This window comes from Aphanomyces invadans, assembly GCF_000520115.1.
Source record: "Aphanomyces invadans strain NJM9701 unplaced genomic scaffold supercont1.13, whole genome shotgun sequence".
Taxonomy (NCBI): domain Eukaryota; phylum Oomycota; class Saprolegniomycetes; order Saprolegniales; family Verrucalvaceae; genus Aphanomyces; species Aphanomyces invadans.
Window position 1 is genome coordinate 603055 of NW_008580158.1, and position 24887 is coordinate 627941.

A 24887-nucleotide genomic window follows, 5' to 3' on the forward strand; every position below is an offset into this window, starting at 1 on the left:
CTAATTATAAATAGTAGTACTACGACCTGCATTTTGAGATGTCTCGGAGTCCGGGAGAGCAGGTTGAGAGAGTGACTCTCCGATTCTCACGATATGATTGGCTGTTGTGATCAGGCCGCCCATTGGTCCGTGATGGTCATCGTGGACACCAATTATTGTTCCGGAGGGTCAAGGTCGCCGCGATGATGAAGGTTGTGAACCCGTCCAAGGGCAGCGAGAGCGCGGGGAATGCTGCGTCGTTCTCGTCGTCCGGTGGCACCCTCAAGTTCAAGGGCTGCGCGCACTTTCGCCAGCGCTTGATTTGTGCAACGTTAAGTGGCCGTCGCATTCGCATTGACAACATTCGCGGTGACAGCGAAGAGCCTGGGATCTCGGAGTTTGAGGCCAACTTCCTGCGCCTCCTGGACTCGATCACGAATGGCAGTCAGATTGAGATCAACGAAACAGGAACTGTCCTCAAGTACGCTCCGGGTTTCATCGTCGGGGGCACGATCGACCACGACTGCGGCACGAAACGATCCATTGGTTGGTTCCTCGAAGCGTTGGTCGCGCTCGCGCCGTTTGCCAAGCGTCCGTTGGTGGCGACGTTGAAAGGTATCACGAACGACGACGTTGATGCGTCCGTGGACTACTTCAAGGCTGTGACGATTCCATTGCTCAAGGTGCGAACTGCGTCGAAATCGTGACATTCCTGAGCTTGGCGTGTAGCATTTTGGCTTGGACGAAGGGCTGGATTTCAAAGTCAAGAAACGGGGTGCGCCTCCACTCGGCGGTGGCGAGGTCCTCTTCCGATGCCCAACCGTCCGCCAACTCAAATCGGTCCACTTGGTCGAGGAAGGGTTCATTAAGCGCATTCGGTAGCTTCAAGCACGTGGTTGACCTGACATCTTCAACGATGCCTCTGACGTCTAGAGGAGTCGCCTACTGCACACGCGTGTCGCCTCAAACGTCGAATCGCATCGTCGACACATCTCGAGGTCTCTTCAACAAGCTCCTTCCCGACGTATACATTTACTCGGACCATTACCGCGGCACGGACTCGGGCTTGTACGTTTTCCTTCACAGTGCCACATATCTCGCAAGTCTGATCGTTTTCAACGTAGGTCCCCCGGCTACGCCCTGTCGTTGGTGGCGGAAACGACCACAGGGGTGCTTCTCGGGGCCGAAACCGCAGCTACCAGTGGCAGTTTGCCCGAGGTACACTTGATTGTTCGCTTGTGAATTTTCAACATGTCGAGGTAGGACGTGGCGTCCATGGCGTCGCATCTGCTGTGTGAAGAAATTCAAAGGGGCGGCTGCGTCGACACGTCGAACCAGTGTTTGGCGCTTCTACTGATGACGCTGTCGCCTGAAGACGTGTCCAAGATTCGATTCGGCAAGCTTACGCCATACAGGTACTTGTTGGACCGCGCCGCCCACGCATCGATTTGTGTTGTAGCATGCAATATCTGCGCCACCTGCGAGATTTCTTTGGCGTGACGTTCAAAATCAAGGCCGACCACGAGTCCAAGTCGGTCCTGTTGTCGTGCCTCGGGATCGGGTTCAAAAACTTGTCGAAGAAAGTCACATAAAGCAACATGTATTTTATTTGCCACCAACACGGGTTGACCGATTCTACTTGCGCTTGGTGCGCTGCGCCTTCATCGATTCTTTGGTCGGGGGCTTCTTGCGCTTCGGTTTGACAGACGCTTCGAGGGGAGTCACTTTCTTCCCTTGCACCTTGGCCTTGAGATTCAAACGAGCGCTGACCATCCATTTCAACGCAATTGCCGTCGACGCAGCATTGAGCCGCACCGGGCGATTCGCCCACGCAGCCCCGCGAGTTGCAATGTCGTCTTCGTCGTCGCTGACGTTGGCTACGGCGCGCCGCTTGCCGGTTTTCCCAAACACGCGGTCCTGGCCAAGCCGATACCACTTGAGCATGAGAGCGCGAGACGCTGCGTTCAAGTGCACTTGGCCAAACCCGAGTGTCGCCGCTGCCATGTCGTCGTCAGCGTTGTCGGCGTTCGCTCCGAGCGCAGGCATGCGCATCTCGAGCTTTTGCTTGGCGAGACAACTCAGACACAACGTCTTGAACTTTTGATGCTGGGCAAAGTACTTTTTCCACTCGGCCACGTCAAACTCGTCGCTTGGGTAGGACCGTTCAAACTTGTCGCCCATGACTTCGATGGGAATCACCATTTCGACCTGCAGTTGTCGCCGACTGAGGCAGCTCTCGCACTCGACTTTGCGCGCGGCGTTGATGAGGGGCTGGACGGCCAAGCGCAAGCGGAGCCGACGGCGAGCCTTGGCAAGCCACAGTCGAATGAGATCTCGCGACGGCGCATTCAGCGACACGGGGCCGAATCGAGGCTTGCCATCTAGACAACGTCAGGTCAACCACGAGAAAAGGCATGTCGGCACGGACCGTCGTCGTCGTCATCGTCAGATACGTTTGTGTTCAAGCTGCTCAGGATCTTGGAAAACTGCGTGATGAGGTACGGCCGCGCGCGCCGCAGCGTCCGCGGGGTCAGGATGTTTGGCAATTGCGCGACGATCCATGGCCGGTTGTAGTTGAGAAATTTGAACCGAAATGTTTCGCTCGTGAGACGCTGGTTCATCAAGAACGCTTCGTGCGATGCGCCTTTGATGCGCTCGAGCTCTTCCCAGTCGGGAACGCCGCTGTCGTCGTCGTCGGGAGCGTTGTGCCACGCCGTGTTTTCGTGGCGCAGCTTGTACAAGGCAAACTTGCGCGCGACGTACATGCACGTGTTGCGGGTGAAGACGCACACGGACAACATGAACGGGATCAAGTAGATGGCAGCCGGGTCGCCAAACATGTTGTACTGGTTTCGCACCATGATCTCGATGGCCAAGATCAGGCTGAGCATGCCCCATACTTGGACGGCGCACATGAAAAAGTACTGCGACGAAAAACACATTTGGTCGAGGTGGCGCACGCTCTGCTCGATGCACTCGTCCAAGTTGTGCTCCATCCCTTTCCATCGGTGTTCGCGCTGGATAAACCGATACCGGCAGTAGACAAAGTAGTCGTACAACTTCCACCCACGAAAGAGCTCGATCACGTGCAAAATGAACACGTCCGCGAGCAGCTGGAACGGAATCAAGAGCGTGAAGTAGAAAAAGTAATACTCCATGTCCTGGTTCCGAATGCTCCAGTTGGTCGACAGCCCCGTTTCGGCCCGAAACACCATGAGCAGCGCAATCACGATCGGTTGGAAAAACACGGCCAGCGTCGCCATCGTGTACTCCATGCAACACTCGATGATCGGCTCCACCGTCGCGCCTTCGTCGTCCGGCTTGACCGACGGCAGCAATTCCTCGTTGCCAAGGTTTTTCCCGTCGCCACCCACCGGCGGTTGTTTGGGCTTTTGTCCAAGGTAGAATCGCGTGACCGCGACGGCTTGTTTCCCCATGGCCTTGGACCCGGCCACCATCTCGTTGAGTGCGTGCACCACGGCAAAGAAAGTGGGCTTTTTGTACACGCGGCGAACGAGCACGAGGCCAAACGCGGTGAACGACGCAATGACAAACCCGAGAAAGTCGGGCGCGGCAATCAGAACGGTGGCAAACACAACGTTCACGATGCACACGATCGGCGCGTACAGGAGGACGTCGCTCACACACGCGTCGACCACCATGACCAGCGTCGGCACAATCACTTCAAACGAAATTTGGGTGTAGAAAATATTGGCGCCAAACTCGGACCAGAACGAAAACTCAATCACAAGCACCATGACGACAGACACCATGGCGCAGGTCAAGATCACGTTGGCACGGCGCCACGGCGTCGGTTTCCACAGCGAGTCGTCGTCGTCCTTGTCTTCGGCCGCCCGCTCCGAGATCGAGATTGTCCGAGGAATAAAGATCATGATCCCTTCGCAGAGTAAAAAGATGCCCATCATGAAGAAACACAGCCCGACGCGTCCGTGCCGGATCGTTTCGACCATGGTCGGGTCGACTTGCGACGCCATGTAGTGGCGCTTGAGATTGTCAATCATCCAAAAGTCTGCTCCCCATGGCGACCACGGGTAGTTGTTGGCCTTGTACTCGCCAAACACGTCGCCATTTAGGAGGAGGTAGAACGCTCCGACGACAACGGAGCATGGCACGGACGCCAGGACGATTCCGATCGTCGGAGGCGGCGCGATGAGTGCCAAGTACGATAGATATCGCAGCTTGGGGGGGTCACGGATTCGAGTCGTGAGCCGCGTGATCAACCAAAACACACTCGCGATCGCTGTGCACAACATGCCAATGCAGCTGAAGAGAACGACGAACACATTCAGGTCAAATGCAAACGCGTTGACGAGCTCAATGTAGTTGAGCGGGGCAAACTCGAGCTTCAACGTGTAGTCTGTGACAGCCGGGTTGTTGTCGAATTCGTCCAAGATGAGTTTGGCGGACACGAGGCGCTTCAGCTGCGGCGAAACTTGATAGTAGTGGAGCTCGAGCGTGACACTTCGGGGGTAGCATTGCAACAAGCACCCGCCTTCGTACCGTTCCGCGGCAGTTCGATCGACCAAGACAGGAACGAAAATGTCCGAGTTGGCTGCTGCCAGCAGCGTGTTGTACAGGTCTCCGCCTTGCAAGTACTGCGCAAACGTGATCGGTTCGTTCAGAATGTCAAACAAGTGCGTGAGGTCCTTCGCTTCGTACCACCGCGGATTGATGTCGACTGTGGTCAGGTCTTCTTCGTAGTGGCACTGGACTTGGCGGTAGCAATAGTCTGCGACAGGCTCCTCCAGCACATCGGTCGGCTCGACAATGCGAATGTCGTCTTGGTTTGGCATTGGCGGAAACTTGCGGCGCCACCAATTTCGGTCAAACTCTTCCAACCCCGGCAAGTTACACTCGACTTGGTTCTCAAGGAAGTCGTAGATCGGAATGTACGAATCGTACGTGAAGCAGTGCGAGAAGAAGGGCAAGTAGGGAAGGACGACCTGCAGCACCAATGTGATGGACATGGGCACTAGATCATCGCGATGGCGACGCGTACCTGGTCCATCGAGTACTTGTCGCGGGCACCATTCAAGCCATGGAACGTTTCCCGGTACTTGTCGATCTTCTTGACGGTCGTATCAAACGTGTCGTACGGAAGCTTCCAGTAGTTGAGTGGAAGCGGCACGGGGGTATCGCGAAGGTTGGGTTGGTTACTGTCCACCGATACGTTGGCCTTGATCAAGACGCGGCCGCGTTCGAATTGATCGAACCGAGGCGGCAAGTTGAGCGGCACGGGGGTCACGAGGCTGTACTCGTGGCGATATATTGCAACAAACGTGTATTCGCGGGGAACCAGGCGTTCTTCGAACGATACGATGGATGACAGAGGACGACTGTCGGCGACGATGCCTTGCGTGACGTTGGCCCGGACCGGCGACGTAATGTCGACTTGCGTCGTGTTGGTGAAGAAATCCTCCGCGGCCAAGAAGAGGCCGTACATGAGGTGGATTTCAGGTTTGATGAGCATGTCCTCGAGTGCCATGACCGTCAAATTCACGACCGACCGTTGTTCAAAGTCTGGCGATGTGATCCACGACGGCAGCACGATTGGCTGTCGACACGGACTCGTCTCGGTGTCGTCTCCCGCTGGCTTCAACGTGCCGCGACCATCACATTGCTCGTCGTGGCATACACTTGGAGTGACGTAGAGTGCGATTTTGTAATGCTCATCGTACACCATGTCTGCCGGAATCGCGCGCAAGTCGAACGACACAAACGCCTGCGAAAACGCTCGTAAGGCGAACCACCCGAGTCCTTTCGGCCGCGGGCCTTCTTCGTCGGCGTTGTAGCCGCAATCCATCATCAATTGGATTGGAGCGGACGTGTATAGGATCGTCGCCCCCGTGGTGCTTCGATGGACCCCAAAGTTGGTCACGTAAATGACGACTTCGGCTTCGTGCGATCCACCGTCGAACGTAAACGGAGGGGCGCGGCACGTCACGCGCGTTGAATTCACGTACGTGGCAGGGACAGACATAAAGACAAGTTTGCCGTCGGACAACTGAAACTCGCACGTGAGCCGGTTCGACGGCAGGAAATTTCTCCCCACGATCGTTAGGAGGGTTCCCCCGTCATTTAGTACGATGCTTGGGCACGATCGAATGACATCGAGGGTGTCGTTCACCCACGGCGCAGCGCTCGCGCTCAAGTTCACGGGCAGAATTTTCTTGAGAACTTGGATCTCCGGAGTCCGACCAATATTGGTTTGGGAATTGTACTGGTAAGTTGTCCCTTGAAACGTGTACGTAAACACAGGATAATACGATGTGTCGGTGGGCGTTTTGTCGCAAATGGCCACGGGAAGGATGCTGCAGTCGTCCAGTTCGTTGGAAACGGGAAGGGACGACGTGCCGTATGGACACTGTGTCTCCTTCACACCCGGGTCGGACGTCCCTGCTGGACAAAAGCTACCTTGCGGACAATTGAACCGAGTGCTCTCCGTGTCTTTCGTGCCGCGATAGCACACGTTGCCACTGGCGCACATGCGATCAAATTGTTTCGGATGGGTCGTCTCGGTCCCGCAAATGTACCCACCCGGACACATGTGAAAGTATTGCCGCTCGCGCGTCGTGGCTTCCCCACACACATATCCCGACGGACACGGAATGCTTTGGGTGAGGTTGTTGAGACCTACGACGTTGGTTTAAGAGGAGAATGTGGCGGGTGGCATTCAAACCTTGGAACCCGCAAATTCGACCGGCCGGACAAGGTTGGCAGTACGAAATGTCGGCAAGACCCGTGTCCGGAGACCACGTGCCCTCTGGGCACAGCCGACACGTGACAGAGTCCGCCACGGATCGATAGTACCCCGCAGGACAGATCTCGGGTATGTACACCCCGTAGCCTGCACAAGAGTAACCCGCAGGACACACGCGGCATTCGATGCTTGCCTTGAACGTGGAGAATGTCCCTGGGAAGCAAAGGGTCGGAGCAATCGACCCTTCCTGCTGCGAAAACGTCCCGAGCGGCACTTGCAATGGGAATTCCGTCCCCGGTGGACAGTAATGGCCAGGGTAACACAACGTGCTGGCAACTGTCCCCAACGGACAAAACGTGCCTTCTGTGCACGTTTGCTTGGCTGTTGCTCCGTCGGGTGCGGCGGGTAACCAGTCCATGATCAAGTTTTGCTTGACGCCACCCAAGCAGAACGTGCCGCGTGAGCATGGTATCGGCCGGAGTTGCGTGAGTTCGGACGGGTCGACCGTCCACGTGCCTTCGTTGCAATAAAACCCCGACGGGCATGTGACAACAGGAACGCTTAATCCCCACGACGAACAGACAAACCCTGCGGGACACAATGCTGGAGCTGTTCGTTTGTAACCTGGACAAATGTAACCCACAGGACAGAGCTCGCATGTCGACCGTGTCGACGCCGGCTGGTACGATCCAGGATTGCAGTCTGTGGATTTGACGTTCCCAACACCTGGGCAATACGTGCCTGGTGGACATGCAATGGCGTCGGTGGTCGAGGGACAGTAATAGCCTGTCGGACACGGGCCTTTCCCTTCAGGGGTGGCAGACCCTCTTGGACAAAAGAATCCGGCAAAGCACGGCTGCGGCGAACTAAAGTTTTTGAGTTGAGTCACGGGGGTCGCAGCCCCACTGCGGCAATACGTGCCCAACGGGCACACAAATGGCTTTTCAGGGAGAAGGACTGACGTGTTGCTGACGCATTGCCGCGTGAGGCAGTTGGGGTCTAGAATGTCTGGAGGATGTTCCAGGCGACGTGATCCCGTCGCTGGTCGCACGCGAGCGATGAAATTCCACGGGCGCGACGACACGTTGAACGTTGCGATGCCCGTTTCGAAATCCACGCCATAGTCCATTCGATTGTGAAAGTCGACGACATTGGTGGTTTTCGTGCCTGGTAAACAGTAATGTCCTTCGGGGCACATGGTTTCAGGCGATCGGAGGCCGTGCCGGTCGCACACAAACCCCGCCAGACACAGCACGGGCTTGGACATGCCAAAGTCCGGGCAGTAGAAACCAACGGGGCACGGCACACACGACTGCTGACCAGCACGAGGTTGAAACGTTGTCGGGGGACACAAGGAAAAGTTGCGGCTGTCTGCCGAAGGAGCAGTTCCATTTGGCACAAGCGCAATGTCGTGGCCGTGGCAGTAGCGCGATGCTGGACACTCGCGAACGTATTCAAATTGCACGCCGCTTGCCGTGTAGTCGACTCCGTTGCTCGTCACTTCAAACGAAACGAGTCCGACCGGATCGACTACGTCGCCGACTCGCGACGGTACGATGCACACCAAAAGCGTCGACGACACAAACGTTGCCGGCGACATGACGTCGCCAAATCGACATCCCAGCGCACTGGTGTTCATAAAGTTTAGTCCTTTCACAAACACCGGTCGCTGCCCTGTGACCAAGCTCTGAAGCGGCTGGATCACGCGCACTTCCATGTCGGCCACAAATCGGAATGCCAAACTGGCCACGGCTTCGTCGAGACCGTTCCACGTGACTTGGAGGGGCACGGTTCCAACGGTGTGTGGCGGCGACTCGCACTGGATCAAGGTCGAGTTCACAAACATCGCGGCGACGCTGGCAGTGCCAAAGCGACACGCGAGCTCGACGTGATTTTCAAAACCCGACCCGATGATGTGCACGAGCGTTTTCCCTCGCAGTGCTGGGCCCATGGAAGGCACCAACTTGGTGAGGATAACATTCGCCTTGACCGTAATGTTGACGCCCATCGACACGTCCAACCTGTTTGTTGTGAGTTGCAGCGCCAAAACACCGACGGGCACATTGCGAGGGGCAATGCACCGGAGCAACGTCGAAGTCACGACCACCGCCATCGTTTGCTGCGTCAGGTTCCATACACAGAATACGTCGCGCGGAGTAAAGTGGAAACCTCGAACGGTGATGGCGGTACCTCCCAGTTGGGTGACTGTTCCTGGCCACATGGAGGTTATCCGCGGCGTGGACGCGTACAGGAAGAAAGCGCCGTGGCTGGAAAAACTCGCGTTGTTGTTGGACGCGTGCACGAGTACAGCATTGGCTGCGGTATCTTCTTGGGGGGGAGTCTTACATTGAATCGAAGTGGGCGAGAGAAATGCCGCGACAACCCGCACGGGGCCAAAACGACAGACCAAGTGGGCAGAGTCGGGACGAAAGTGATTCCCGTACACTGTCACGAGGGTGCCGCCCCCCCGCGACCCGTGGCTTGGGCTTAACGAAGTCACCACCACGTCGTGCACCACTTGAACTTGCGTGCCAGACAGTGAAAACGTCACTCCATCCGAAGCGACTTCGACGACAACCGTACCAGGAACGTGACGAGGTGCGACGCACGTGATAAGCGTCGGGGACACAAAGGACGCAGCAATGCGCTCGTACCCAAACTGGCACACCAGTCGACGCGTGTTCTGGAACCCCGTGCCCAACACGCGCAGGACCACTCCGCCACTCGTTTCGACAACGGTCGGAAACACTTGCAACAATTCTGGACGGTTCATGTCGTTTTCGCCAGCCACAGCACTGGTTGGAATGTCCGCTACGTACAACACACTGCGCTTGGTGTCGACGCGCCCAAACGGCGACGACAGCACGATGACGTAGCTACCCGGACCTTGTTGCGGCGGACTCATGCAATGCACACTGTTTTCCATAACAAACGCCGGAACGGACGCCGATCCAATCACACACTCGGCGACGAACTCCAGGTGAAACCCGAGGATCTCAATGTCGCGGCCTCCCGTCAGCGAGCTTGTTCCTGGGCTTGCGACATCGACAACAGTCGGGGACGGGACGAACTCGAAAGGAACGACATCGATCGAGTCCGTGCCACTTCGTATGGTCAAGTTCACAAACCCGGACAGAGCACGAGGAGACACGCACGAGAATTGAGTGGGGGTGACGACGGTCGCAGGAATCACAGGGGCGGTGCCAAACGAACACGTCACATTTGGAGTTGCTTGAGCCATGTGGATGAGCAGTGTGGTCCCGCCCACCGTGAACGCTTTGGATGGCACCAACCGTTCGACACGATTGTTCACGGTGTAGGTAAAAGTGATATGCACGTGCGGCAACAGATCGTCGATCGACACACCCAATGACACGCTCGTCGACTTGTACTGCTTTTTTGCCGGCGGTGAGATGCACACGGCGGTGGAGTTGCCGGTCACTTCAGCGGATATGGCCGTGGCATCGAACCAGCACGTCAGGGTCGGACCAAAACCGCTGCCGGTGACATAAATGGAGGTTCCTCCCGTCACGGATCCACTGGTCGGGGAAATGCTGTGCACAAACACGGGGCGGAGAAAGGTAAATTGAACGCCCGCAGCCACGTCCGTGTCGACGTTGTTGTTGCTCACTCCGAACGATACGGACCCCGGGACGTGTTCGGGTGCAATGCACGTCAAGAACGTCGAGTTGATAAAGGCAGCCGGAACGAACACCCCTCCAAATGCACAACGCAGAGCACTCGAGTGCATGAAATGTGCCCCCCGGACCACAATCACCTTTCCTCCTTGATGCAGCGCCTCCGATGGCGTGACTTGATAGATTTGCGCAATCGGCACCGTCCGAAAGGACCCTGTAAATTCTGTGATGGCCGCGTCATGTTGGAAAATCGCCACTTGCAGTGCTTGTGGGGTCGACGTCGACGGCGACATACACTGGAGCTCGTACGGCGACACGAATGTTGCATGCGTTTGATATAGCACGGTCGTGTTGTCGGAAAAGGCACACGATAGATGGAGCGACCGATTGAAGTTCTGACCAAGGACGCGCAGAGAAGTCGTCCCGCGGGTCCCGCCAAACGGAGGCACGACATTGCGAACTCTTGCCGGAAGCATGTACGCGATCCTGGCCACATTGGAACGCATCGATGTGTCACGAACGATTTGGATCGTTCCCATCGTTGACCGAGACTCCAATGGCGGGATCGTGCAATTCATGACCGAACTAGACACAACGGTCGCATTTGTTTCGAGTCCGTCGATCCAGCACACCATGTCGGGCGAGAAATTTCTCCCCGTGACTTGAATCACGTCCCCCAACGCCCCGACACCAGACGCCTTTGACACGGCAGTGATCACAGGCGCGTTTTCAAACGTGAAAAGCACAGCGGTGGCCGAATCCACATCGACGCCGTTGGGACTCCACATGAGCTTCACCGTCGCTGCAGCGTGAGATGGGGCCACGCAAGACACAACAGTCTCGTTGTAATGAACAGCAGGGACAACGGTCGTGTCAAAATGGCACGCCATGGCGTGGGAGAAGTAGAAATGCAACCCGTGCAGCCAAATGGTGTCACCGCCAGCAGAGCTAGCAATCGATGGCGTCGCAGTATGTACAATTGTCGCCGTCATGTATCGAAACACAAACGGTGTGGGAAATAAATTCCCTTGTTCGTCCACGAGAGTCAGGGCAACAGTGCCTGGGACGTGCACCGGCGATTTGCACACCAATTCGCTCGACGCCACGAAAACTGCAAGCACAGCGCTTGTATCAAACTTGCACACGTAGCGCTTGGCCTGCTGGAATCCCAGGCCATACAAATGCACAGCGGTTCCTCCGTTTTCAGAGCCGACCAACGGTGCGACGCGGCGCAGTTGAAATGGCACCACGTACTCAAACACGACTTGGTTCGACGACACATCGACGCCTTCGTTAAGCGACACCTCCACGGTGGCTTTGGTTTGCATTTCGCCTTTGACGACGGGAAGGGCCAGTGGCGGGACCATGCAAAGCAGCACTGTCGATGACAACACTTGCGCTTCGACCAGCGCTGAGCTGAACCGACACCACGCAGGAGTCTCGAACGATGTTCCAGTCACTCGAACCAGCGAATCGACTTGGCCTTGACGTGGTGAAACAAAGAGCACTTGAGGGACTGTACGAACGACAAAGTGCTTTGCCGCAGGCGTGAAATCGCGTTTGTTGGAGGATAGCGCAACCTCGACCACCCCCGCAGGAAGCGGTGGCGTGGTGCACTGGATTTCGTTGGCACGAATCCGTTGGACAGGCACAAGGATCTGGCCAAATCGACACAGCAACGCTAAATGCAGGTTCGATCCGTGCAGCCGTAGGGGCGTCCCACCCGTGACGGGGCCGTTGCTCGGGGACAACTCGACAGCGACCAAGGGCGGATGAAAGCGCACGTTCGACACCGAGACAAACTCGACGCCGTTGTTGGTCACGTCGACACCAACCATGCCTGTTGCCATCGTCGCTGGAATGATGCATCGAGCGTGAAATGATGAAATGTACACGGCACCACCCAGCAGCGTAGTTCTATTCACTCGACATTGGATCGAAGGCAAAAAGTTGAAACCAAACACGTGCACAATCGCCTTGGTGTTTTCGACGCCGACAGAGGGAGCTGCGTTTTGAATCTGAATCGGCAAGACAAATTCAAATGGCTGGACGCTGCGAGTGAGCACGTCGTCCGACCGCGTCGTTCGTATCCCCAGAATAACCGACGCAACACGCTCGAACGGTGGGGTAATGCATTCAATTGTGTTGTCTGCGATCGATCTTGCTGGTACCCGAGCATCACCAAAGCTGCAGCTCACGGACTCGCGGATCGAGGTCGAGTCGAGAACAATGTGCACGGGGGTACCACCACCGATGGGACCATTTGCTGGCGTTATGGTGCGAATATGCCATGCCGACATGTACTCGAATTGAATCGACAGGGGCTCGTAGTGCATTCCGTTGAACGTAATGAACAAGTCGACGCTCCTCGGCGCGACGGACGGCGGAACGACGCAGCGAACCTCATTTGCAGAAATGTACCTTACCAGAACAGCGGCCGACGTGCCGAAACGACAAGCCGTGTCACTGGTTTGCAGAAAATTCTTACCGAGAATGCGAACCGTGACATTTCCGTCGACACGACTCGACGCTGGAACGACGTCAACACCTTGGGGCCGTTCGTACGTTGCCAGCGTTAGAGCGTTCGAGGTGTACTCGTAGCCACTCAGTCGTAGCGATAGAGTCACCTTTCCAGCGAGGGCACTCTGGCGCGTTTCACATGCAAGTTTGGATGTTGACATCACCATCGCTGGGGTGGAGTACGCTGGTGCGTTCGCCGCCGCAAAGTGACACTCGAGACCACTTGATGGGAGGTCAAACAACGCTTCGACGACAATGGGAACGCTTGCATGCCGTGAGAGAGTGGTCGGAGCGACGGATACGAGCGTATTCGGTGAAAGCAGTTGAATATGCCATCCCGTCCAAACTACCTCTTTGCCATGTAGCACCAGGTGCACAAGGACATACGACGCGCTCACGTTTGGAACCGCACACGCAATGGTAGAATTCTCCACAAACGGCACGCCGGGCGCGGTCCAGTTGGCACTGGGGGTCTCGAAGAGGCAACTCCAGTTGGACAGCACCGCTGCTGCTTTTTGCACTGTCAAATACACGGAGCGTGCTCCAAGGCCACACAAAACTTGAGGGAATACGTGGGTAACGACAGGGGAATCGACGTAGGTAAAATTTACGTCAGGAACCAGTGGTCGGCGGTCCTGAGTCACCACAATGGTTAGAGACACAGTCGACGCATTGCGATGCGCAGGAACTGTGCATTGCAACCACGATGCGTTGCGGACGGTGGCTGGGATGAACACTTTGCCACCAAACCAGCAGCCCAAACGAGGATCGAGGTCGTGGCCTCGAACATCAATGACCATGCCACCACGAGTCAAGCCAGACAAGGGAGAGATGGACACGACTTGGCTGAACAAGACAGAATAATTGAGGTCTGCCATGCTGGGAGACATCGGGACTGCCGATCCGTTCGCGATCAATCGAAACGGAACACGGGTGCCAACATTCAGCGCCGGAGCGTCACAGAGCACAATCGTGGGTGAAATGTACAGGCTTCTCGAAGTGGCGTTGCCAAAGGCACATGAACAATACGTGCCGTCGCTTTGGCTGCATGTGGCAAACCCACGACCCACGACAGCCACTTGCTGGGACGTGTTCACGACAGCAAAGGCCGGATGGAGCTGGAACACTTGCATGGGGTCGGGTTGAACGTACAGATGAGTTGGAACGGTGACAAAATCCACGCGATTGATTGAAATCTCAAACTCCAACCTGTCACTGTTGGACACGTTTGCAAGTGTGCAGTCCACGACGGTTGAATTCACCACGCTTGCCAAGTACGCCGTGCCGCCTTTGGTACGCAACCACACGGTCGAGTTGTTGGGTAGGGGGGGTCGGACGGTCGTACGAAGTTGCAGGCCCATTGCGGTCCAATGGAGGGTTAATCGCGCCACTTGAGGGACATTCACATAATGGTACGTTAGTGTCGATGGGATGGGAGAATCGTCTGCGACAACCGACAACCGCACGGATTCGCTCGACGTGTGTGGAGGTGCGTTGCATAGAATTGTTCGTGTCGCCGATTCATAGCTCGCTGGGCTATGCCGCAATCCAAAGATGCATGTCAAGCTCAACGAAGTGTGGGGGAACGTGCCGTACACGCGCACGAGTGTGCCTCCTTGGACACCACCGCGATCTGGAAACAATTTGGAGGTTGTGAACGGCTTTGGAAAGGTAATGGTCAACTTGTCCGGCGCCGGCAGGACATGGAATGTGCTCCACACGACTGAAAACGGCATCGGGTCGTCGTGGTGGTCCCCATCAGGAAATGCACACTGCAATCGCGTGGCAGAAACGACAACCCCAGACGTATTTTGCCTCGATCCAAAGCAACAATCGATTTTCGCCGCCGCGTCGTGAAAGTGACCCCACACATCGACGACAGACGTCGACCGCACTTGGACGGACGTGATCGCCATGGGTCGAACGTACGTGAATGGGACAGGTGTTATGGGTATCGGTGCATACCCTGCGATCATGATCGACACGGTGGTGTTGGAGGCCGCGTCCACATTCCTTGGGACCGTGCACGCCACCGACGTCGATGTTTTCTCCAAGGCTAACGACAAGTTGTCGGTAGGGCCAAACCGACAATGCGTCACGGCCATCATGTTGTACCCAGCCAGGTATAGTTTCAAGCCAGCCCATCCAAACAGCGGGGACGGTGAGCGATGCACGCTCGGCACGGGGACAAAGTCGAATGCACTTGTCCACAACACGTTACGACGAGACACCACTTGAAACTGTGCTGTTCCGCTCGAGCGACGAGGCGTCTGGCAAAGCAACAATGTGTGCGACAAATGGATGGCGGCGGAGACGTCACGGTCGAAGCGGCATTGCACGTTGTGGGAATATTCAAAGTTCAGTCCCGTCACGTTGACGAGCGTTGGAAAGTTTGCAATGCCAGTCGACGGGGCCACACTCTGGACAACTGCCGCGGCTGTATACACGAATTGCAATGGCGTGGTCACCGTGAAGTCGCCAAACTGAAGGGATAGTTGTGCTACTGAGACCGCCGTTGCCGGGGGAACTTTGCAAGTCACTTCGTGTGACGATACCCACCGCCCAGGAGCTTGCACGGTGCCAAGGACACATGCAATGTTGATCCTTGGGAAGTTGGCCCCCATAACGCGAAGATTGTAGCCACCTTGAATTGCACCGCTCGTGGGCTCCATCGACCATTGATCCGTTCGCATGCCGGGCAAAACCTTGATGTCGACCGTGTTGGACGGGATGGACTCCAGCGCTACGACATGTAAAGTTATCCGGGACGGCCATTTCTGGCCCACCACTGCACACCGCACTTTTGTGGAGGATTCAACCGTAGCGTTCACGCGATAGAGTGTACGGTTTGCAGCTGCAAAGACACAGGTCGTCGTGGTATCGAAATTCAACCCGTAGATTGCCATCGAAGCATCCATGTTGTCAACGAGGTATTCCGGCGAAGTGGCCGTGACGATGGGGGTGGCTCGAAAGTCAAACGTGGCATTCCATGCAGGTTGGAGATCGTTGTCAGGGTCGAGGAAAACACCCAGCCGAGCTCGACCTGCGGCGTGATGCGGCGCTCTGCACACGATCGTGGTCGAGTTGATGTACATGGCTGCTACGTTGACCAGGTCAAACTTGCACTCAAGCGTTGTCGAGTAGGGAATGTACGACGCCGTAATGGCCACTAGAGTTCCACCGCCACCGATTGCTGGCCGCACACTTGCCAAAACTGGTGTGGCCAAGCATCGAAAGGTGAATGGCACGGTCCGGCGAAACATTGTTGCCGGAGCCAACGAAAACGTGACATTTCCTAGAGCTTGGCATGGGGCGAGACAATGGATTTCTGTCGGGGACACCACGTGTGCCTCCGACACCATGTCTCCAAACACACACTGAAGTGTGGAATTCGTCGTCAAGAGGGCGTCAAAGTGCTCTCCTTGAACAGTCAGTCGCGTGGGGTTGCTCTCAAAACCAACCAAGGGCGAGACACGAGCAATAGTTGCCACGGCTCGTACGACAGACAGTTCGATCCTTGGGTACAACACGAACTGACGACCTTCGTTCGTTGACAATTCGACAGAGAATATGGCCGACTCGGTCCCGAGTGTTGGGGCTGGGCAAGTGGCCACAGACGCACTTGTCACGTTGCACGGGTACACAAGCCGTTGGTCGTATCGGATCCACAAACTCGGGAGAAACCAAGCGCCGCGAACGTCGATGCGCGACCCATATGCAGCCACGAGTGGCGTGATCGAGTTTAGTGCAGGTCCAGTGGTAACATGCAACACGGCCGAATACAACGCCCTGTCGTCGTACTCGATGGCGATCGAGGCGTTGCCCGGCGACAGCGCCGACGACGGAATTGTGCACGTCACGACGACGCTTGATACGAAGCGGACGGGATATCGAAACGTCGCATTCACAACACAGAAGGATGCGGTCAAAGGGCGAAAGCGGTTCCCGGTCACTTGGAGTGTTGTGTCTGCGTTGGTGAGGAGGAAGGATCCCGTGAAATTGGGTACGACGGTGTGAACGACGGGAAGCATCCCTCGCGTCACCGTGTACGTGCGCAGGACGGCATTGGATGATGCAACTCGAACGTGCAAGATGGTTGTGGGGGTTTGAGCTGTCGGTAAAGGGCATTGAACCATGTGTGGCGACACATACTCGACTGGAAAGGACAAATGACCAAAGTCGCAAGTCAAGTTGGCGTTCAAACCCGCGCCAAAGAGTCGGATGTGCGGTTCTTGGATGGAATATGTGCTGCTGAGAATGGTTGGTCCCGAAGTATCAGACCATGTGATGGACTCCAGCACTTTAGACGCCTCAAACCACACGTCGACAACCATGTTGGGCGTGATCGAGTTGGACGGGACAACGCACGCCAACCCTGACGAATTTCGGACCAGTGTTCCAGGCACCATGGTGGTCAAGTTAAACTTGGGGGTGTGGACGGCACACGTGTACGTGCCAAGACGAGAGTACTGCCCGACGCCATACACCACCACAGAAGCATTCGTTGGATCGAGGCGTTCGATTGCCATCGTCGCCTTGATCGGTAGGGAGACGTACTGAAATGGCATACTGTTGACACTTTTCTCCTGGCCATTGCAGCTCACGTACACATTTACCAACTCGTCCAAGGCCGATATTGGGGCAGTGCACACAAGCGCTGAGCCGTTCAATACCAGCGCGGGCACAGCGGACGTCCCAAACAGGCACTGCCAATGCCCGTCATGGCGGAAATTCGTTCCCCGAATCATCACTTCGGTGAACATCACCGTCGCTCCCGTACGTGGGGTCAAGTGGTGAAGCGTCACCCTGGGAATATACAGCAAGTCCCACGATGAAGTCGCAGGGGTGGCAAATTCGTTGTAGCTGAATGAAACGTCGAGTAAACCAGGCTTGGACGGGGGAGCGACGCACGTAAACTGCCTCGGTGTCACGTACGCTGCTGGAACCGTTCGGGTCGCACCAAACCGACACTGCAACGACTCGACCTCGCCAGCCATGTGGGCGGCCAAACGAATCGTCAAGACTGCACCCCCGGACTCAAACACTTGACGGGGCTGGACATCGATCACTTGCAGCGGGTTGTGCACAGACACTTGAATTTGTCCGACGGGGGAGCGCTGGTTGTCCCATATTTGGATAGTGTGGAGTCCAAGACTCGACGGCAGAAACGGACAGAGGATGGTGGTGGTATTTACCACTTGCGCCAGGCCATAGACGTCGCAAACAAATGCGTCATCCGCTCGTAGTCGATTCAAATCAACGTGGATGTGGACCAAAGTGGATGCGTTCATCGGCACGATCGCTGGTCGAACCCCTTGAACTCGAAGGGGTTCCACGAACTCGAACGTCAGCACGTTGTCCACGACGATATCATTCCAAAGTAATGCCAGCGAGACGGCGTCGACGTGCAGCGATGGCGGGGACAAGCATACCACATGCGACGAGTTGACAACCATTGCCGGCATCGGTTGTGTCCCAAACCGACAGATAAACACCCCCGTTTGAACGGGAAAGTACCCCACGAGATACACCTCAACATCGCCATACAGCGTCGCGCTGCCGGGAATGGCCGTTCGCACGTAAAACTCGGGCGCAAATTGAAACGCCAGCGAATTGGAGTAATCGATGTGGTTGTTTGTGAGAGAAATGCCAACGACATGACGAGACTGGATGTGAGCTGGTGTCATCTCCAAGTGGCAACGCACGGCCGTTGCGTTGACAAATTCGGCTTGGACGTGGATTTTGTCGTAGTTGCACCACAAGGTCTCTCTTGGCGAAAAGGGTGAACCGAAGAGGACAACTTGCGTCTGCCACGTAACTCCAGAAGAAGGAAACATCGACTCCAAGTGCAGTTCGGGAACGATTTGGACCGTGCCAACGCGGGAGAGAACCTGGTCATTCCAAGCCACGAATAGATCGTACGTTCCAAATGCCAGCATCTTGTCCAAATGGCACAGCGCAAGCGATCGATTGACATATTGCGCAGCTGTAACGATCGCTTGCGACGCGTCGTTGACCCAATGGCAATGCTCAACTGGGAGCAGGTCGACACCACGGACCGCGACCCTGGCGCAAGTCGTTGTGACATGTACTATCGTCGGGAAAACGTCGATTACTTGGGGCAGCCCAGAGTACGTAAACGGTTGCCTCGCGACAACGACATCGTCGTTCACCGTGACCGTGATATGGACAACCTTTGGCTGTGCGCTCGCCGGCGCCAAGCACACAAGAAGAGTCGAATTGTAAAACACTGCAGGTACACTGTCGCGTCCAAAGGAACAAGCATGCCGCGCCTTGGGCGAAAAGCCAGCCCCCATGACGTGCACCAACGTGTCTCGTAAAGTTGTGGTCTCCGTTGGGTGCACCAGAGAGACGACAGGTTGGGCCATCCATTCCATCTTGAGTACATTCCGAGCGATCTGGTGCTTGTCCAAGATAAGCGTCACCGTGTACGTGTTGGGAGAGAGCGCAGCGGGCACGGGACAGATCAGTTTGAATGGAGAGATCCACCGTGGGCGAGTCTGCGCGATCGCTTGACCAGACAATCGAAAGTCGCATTGACATTCCGTTGGAAGGTTGTACCCGAGCACCGTTACCTCAGACGAGTTTGATCCGACCACCAAATTGGTTGGCTGCAACGACGCCAAAGTCGCGGGCGACACGATCGACAGCGCCACGCGGTTGCTGAGTGCTTGGCCGTTGGATGTAATCGACAAGCCAACGTCCATCGATGGCGGGACTCTTGGCGAAGGGCAGAACGCAGTCGTCGCGTTTACAATGGTACCCGCGGTGATGATTGGGGTCGTCCCTGCAGTGATCTCAAACTGGCATTCGATTTCCCGTGTCGAGTTTGTAAAAGACCCCGTGAGTTGCAGCAGTGCCGTCCATGTCGTCAGGATCGTGGATGGCGTCACGGCCTGTATCGTGGACGGGGGTTCCGCAGAAAACAAGGCCGATGCCCGACTGGTATGGCTCTCCATGGCGACTGCTATCACGACGACGGACGGGATCGTTACCAGTTGCGGGACGGTACAAATCATCGCCGTTGCATTCCCAAACGATGGTCGAACGAGTTGATGGCCAAATGCGCACATGGCTTGAGGGGGAAAGGCCGACCCCATGACCGTGACGTTGGTAAAGTCACTCCCGTGCGTTGGTGTGATGGATACAACGATGGGGTCTGGTAATATCGACACCTGGAGTAGCTGTGGCACAAGAAAGGAGGATCCGTCAAAGCCGTACCGAAGGCCCACATCGTACACCCCAGGGTCGAGACGGTCCGTGAGGTCGCAGTTGAGTTGAGTTGGACTGATCCATGTCACGGACGAGGTCATGTTGCCGATGCGACATCGGTACTCTGTTGAATCAATAAAGTGAACGCCGTACAACTTGACGACGGTAATAGTGGATGCAAACCCCACCACCGGGTGGACCGACGTCACTTGTGGAGGCTCCACCAACCAGTACATGAGCATGTTGCTGCGCTGGAAGGCGTCTTGACTGGTCTCGTAGAACATGATGCTGACGGCGGTGGTCGGGACTCCTGGCGAAAGAGCGGGTAGGACGCAATGTCCATGTGTCGTGTTGATCACGTCAAGCGTGACATTCACCGTCCGATTGACTGAACAAGAATACGAACGCGACGCATTGAACGCCGACGAGACGAGATAGATCGCGCCTCCCCCGACGGTGCCCATCCGCGGCGTGATGTCCACCAATTCCAGCGGAATGTCGCGTACGAGCACACGATTGGACACGTCCAGTCCGTTGAACGAGAGTCCGATTTGAACAACGTGAACGGACAGAGGACAAATCACTGTCGTGCCGTCCGAGCCACGCCTCCCGCGTACAACACGGCTGTCTGCGTGGCAAGTTAGGTTCAAGTCCTTCGGGATGGGAGTGGATGCGTGGACCAAAACGTCGCCATCGTCATCGTGTCGATCAGCGAAGGCAATCATCGGTGGGTCTTGATACACGAACCATGCCGACCAGTTTTGAATTCCGGTCAATGAGACTGGGACTGTCGTGGTATTGCCTTGCTGAGGAGGAGAGCGACATGATACGTTGAACGATGATAACCACGTAGCTGGCACTGTGGCATTGCCAAAGTGACAGCTCCATGTGGCGGCATCGGGAAACCTTGCTCCTTGGAACACAATGTTCGTCCCACCTCGTCGCTGGCCAAGCGCTGGACTAAACGCTGTCACTTGGGGGTCGCTCTCGACTTGGAAACTCAACGGCGAGCTGTCGCCGAATGTGAGGTCAACCAGACCATCGCTCGCCATGGGCGGGGTAATGCATTCGGCGAACGTGCTGTTGGCGAAATTCGACGGCACGGCCACTTCCCATGTTTTCGTGCGAAACACGCATGGCGCAGACGAAGCAAAATCGCGACCATACAAATACAATCGAGTGCCGCCGCTTCGAACGCCACTGGACGGAAGCACTCGATGGAGAATCGGCATTGGGGTGTATGTAAACGCCGCTCCAGTGGGAACGGTCAGTTGATTGTTTATCGCCAGCGAAATCGACCACGTTGACGTGGCAGGACGTTTGGGTAGCGTGCATGTGACTACCGTAAGGTTGAATTCAATCGCCTCGACGGTGACAAGCGCGACGGGCGTTCCATTGAGTTGCTGCAGGATACACGACACATGGGTCAAGTTGACGACATCGCCCAGCGTCCACTCGATGGTAATCTTGGTGTTCGGCGGTCCTGCACACGGTGAAATTGCACGAAACGATGGCAACCTCGCGACTGGAATTCTCAACATGTTTGACTCAAAATGAACAGCATTGTTGGCAACTTGAACGTCCAGGTAACCTGGAGTCGACAACGTGGGAGGCAAGCACGCAACTTCGTTTGGGCTCCGCCATAGGGCTGGGATCGTGGCGACTACGCCCGAGTCGTTGGAATATTGGCACGACAACCACTTCGTATCTTTGAAATTGGAGCCACGCAGGAATTGCTGTTGTGGTCGTAGAGTCCACAAGAGACGGGGCATCACACTGTCGAGGTTTGGGCTTTCAACAAGGCCGTACACGATTGCGTTCGTCGATATGTTGGTGAATAGGTCGTTGGCACTTGTCCACAGCGTCAGGGGAACTTGGGTCTCATTTCCGGGAAGCACGGGTGTTGTGCATGTGGCAACCGTGCTGTTTCGAATGAAGCCAGGCGATGCAATACTCCCAAACTGGCACCACGCGACTTCTCCTGGATAGAAATTCGATCCATGCAATTCCACCAAAGCACCACCTGTCGTCGATCCAAAGGCAGGCACCACAGCAGTCACGATGGGACTTGGTTGCACGGTGACCGTCAAAGACGACGCAAGAAAGGTCTGACCGCGGTTCACACTGACACTGATAGGGACGATTTCGCCACTCTCGACACCATCCACGACGCAAAAAACCAAGTCGTCGGTGGCATTCAAGACAATTTGCCGTTTGGTTCCAAACGAGCAGTGGGATGCAGCGCGCAAGCCATGGCCGTGGATGCGAATGAACTGTGCCGCTTGGGCTGAAAACAAAACCGCCGGCGATACCGATCGCAGGCTCGACGTTGGCTGGACTGGAAGGCCTGAGCTCCACTCTTGCAAGTTCCAACTGAGTGTAATGACTTGGCCACCGTCATGACGGCACCGAACGACGGTCGATTGGTTTGTCCATTCGCCAAACGTCGTGGCGTTTTCCATCCTGCAATAGACCGAGGGAGGCTCGCGATCTTGCCATTTCGACTCCACTTGCACGGAAACACTAGAAGACGTAACCTCAGTGATACCGACAAGTTGCGGCGGGTCAAGGTAGGTGAAGTTATGCGGCAGCGAGAGGATTTGGTTTCCCACGAGAACCTCCAACGTCGAGGACGTGCTTGGTTGTGATCTCGGCGGAGTCGTACACTCCACCAGGGTTGCATTTACGTACTGCCCTTCGACGGTGGTCGTACCGCCAAATCGGCACTGGAGTAGCAGCGCCGTATGAAAGCTGTCACCACGAATCTGGATGCAAGTGCCCCCCTGGAAAGTCCCTACCATGGGTGTGAACGAAGCGACTCTACTGGGCGGAACCACTTCGATGTCAGACGACAACAACGTGTATTCGTGCCAGAGAAGTCGCACGACACCAACGCCAATAGTCCCTGTGGGAACTGTGCACGATAACGTATCGTTGTTGATCGCAGGCGCCACAAAGACCGCACGTTGAGTTGCAAAGTCAAAGCTGCATGCCACGACAGGGTTGTTGCCGTCTGTATGAAGCGAGTCCCATTTGGCTTGTGCAACAAATGGAGAGCCATATCCGAGCACTTGGACGCGATCGTGGCGTTCCATGTGCAAAGAGGTTTCGTCAACGTAGCGGAATGGCATGGTCCACAAAACAGTTTGCCACTCCAGGACAGACACTTCAACGGCAGGGCTGTTCCAGCCTGGCGGCAGTGGCGGTGCGTCGCACTGAGCAATGGATTCGGACAGCACAAGAGCCCTTACCGCGAGAGTCAGGTTGGAGACATCGCTGTGGAATTGACATGATAGCGCGGTCGAGAATCCTGTGCCTTCAAACTGAATCGTGGTGCTGGCTTGGACCAACCCGACGACCGGGAAAGCATGCGTGACCATTCCAGTTTGTACGTACTCAAACGTCAACGAGTTTGTTGCATAGGGTCTGCGCTCGTACAACAGCTGCACTTGCACAATTCCTGACTGTGTCGATGGAGGCACCGCACATTCAACCTCGAACGCGTCGAGATGCGTTGTTGCTTGAGTGATGCTAGAACCAAATTGACACAACAGATTTGGTAAAACCGGTCCGTTTGTGCGGATCACCACGGTGGTATTGACGTCACCACGAACTGGCTCAAGACCAAGCAGCGTCGGCGGGTCTTTGTACGTGAAGTACCTCAGCGTGGTAGATGCAAGTTGGTTGTCAACCAGCAACGCGACGTGGACAGATGCCGGAGAGTCTGTCATCGGGACCACGCACGACACGGTGGAGGTATTCTCTTGCGCGACTTGTCCAGGGGACGAGAGGTCGCCGAAGACGCATCGCACACTCTGAAACTCCATTGGAAGGGGCCGGTCAAGTGCTACCAGAACAGTGTCGCCACCAAATCCATTTCCGGGTGTTATCGACTTGATCGCGCGAGAAGCGAAAAAGGTGAATGGGAGAGAGGCAAGTGGCTCAACGCTGGCAAACCCCAGAGATACGGTGACGTGGAGGTCGGATGGAAGCCACAGCGTCGGGACACGGCAAGTTGTCGTCGTTGCGTTAATCACAGTCGCCGCGACTGGGCCCGCGATGCCAAAGTGGCATTGCAAGTTGCTTTCAGCCACATCCAAGTTGGCCATGGTTCCAGTCAACCAAACCTCCGTAGCTTTGGCTGAGCTCCATGCAAACGCTGGAGAGACAGAGAACGCCGCTGTCGTAATTGCGACGGCGACATTGTCTGATGTGAAGTCCACGGAGTTGAACGAGAGCTCAACCAGCGCGAGTACATTTGGTGGAGTTGTCGGTACTGGGCATCGAATACCCTTGGCTTCGTCAACCACTGCTGGTACTTGCGCGATCGTAGCTCCAGTCGTCGCCGACTTCCACCAGCACGCCACCGACAACGTTGTCGGAAATGCTGTCCCCGACACGGTCACCATATCTGCTGGGCGCACGAGCGGCGGGAAAATGGTTGTCACGTGCGGAGTCTCTACAACGCTGGTTCAGCCCACATTTCAGTCATGCAATTGTGAACGTACCATACACAATATACGCGTCAAGGGCGGGCACGAAGCGTTTGCCGTCCAAACTGACAAAGATCGACACATTTCCCACCTTCCGAAAAAACGGTGTGATGCATTCGATGGTTGTCGAGTTGACGATGGTTGCTGCAACGTGATAATCTCCGTCGAAACGACAGGTCATCGTGGGCGAAGCCGCGACAAAATTCATTGTGACCTGAAGACGTGTGTTGCCTGCTGCCGGGCCTCGGCTTGGCCATACTCGGCTGACAGCCAACTCGCCTATGTGATTGTGGGCTCAGCATA

General features: G+C 56.0%; 2 protein-coding genes across 3 annotated transcripts; one reads left to right on the plus strand and one right to left on the minus strand.

Annotated features, from left to right (window-relative positions):
* Positions 1 to 160: 160 nt before the first annotated feature.
* H310_07158 lies at positions 161 to 1600 on the plus strand. 2 transcript variants are annotated; one of them, XM_008872490.1, is made up of 6 exons: positions 161 to 662; positions 709 to 857; positions 913 to 1047; positions 1104 to 1197; positions 1243 to 1394; positions 1439 to 1600. In XM_008872490.1, the coding sequence occupies exons 1-6, from the start codon at positions 183 to 185 to the stop codon at positions 1569 to 1571; spliced, it is 1143 nt and encodes a 380-aa protein (XP_008870712.1). In that variant the 5' UTR covers positions 161 to 182; the 3' UTR covers positions 1572 to 1600. The 2 variants fall into 2 exon arrangements, with proteins under 2 accessions (XP_008870712.1, XP_008870713.1); XM_008872491.1 differs by having other exon boundaries at positions 1243 to 1600.
* Positions 1567 to 24200, minus strand: H310_07159 (hypothetical protein; the record flags this gene model as incomplete). Its single annotated transcript, XM_008872492.1, has 4 exons — positions 1567 to 2360; positions 2408 to 4943; positions 5000 to 6633; positions 6680 to 24200. 4 exons carry the CDS (start codon positions 24198 to 24200, stop codon positions 1615 to 1617), a joined length of 22437 nt encoding a protein of 7478 aa, XP_008870714.1. The 3' UTR covers positions 1567 to 1614.
* Between the last annotated feature and the right edge of the window lie 687 nt (positions 24201 to 24887).

Excerpts from the sequence above, each read along its gene's own strand:
- H310_07158 (XM_008872490.1), top strand. The coding sequence starts at position 183 with ATGATGAAGGTTGTGAACCCGTCCAAGGGCAGCGAGAGCGCGGGGAAT. Across the intron at positions 858-912 it reads GGGTTCATTAAGCGCATTCG|AGGAGTCGCCTACTGCACAC; the intron begins GTAGCTTCAAGC and ends TCTGACGTCTAG. Across the intron at positions 1,048-1,103 it reads CGCGGCACGGACTCGGGCTT|GTCCCCCGGCTACGCCCTGT; the intron begins GTACGTTTTCCT and ends TTTTCAACGTAG.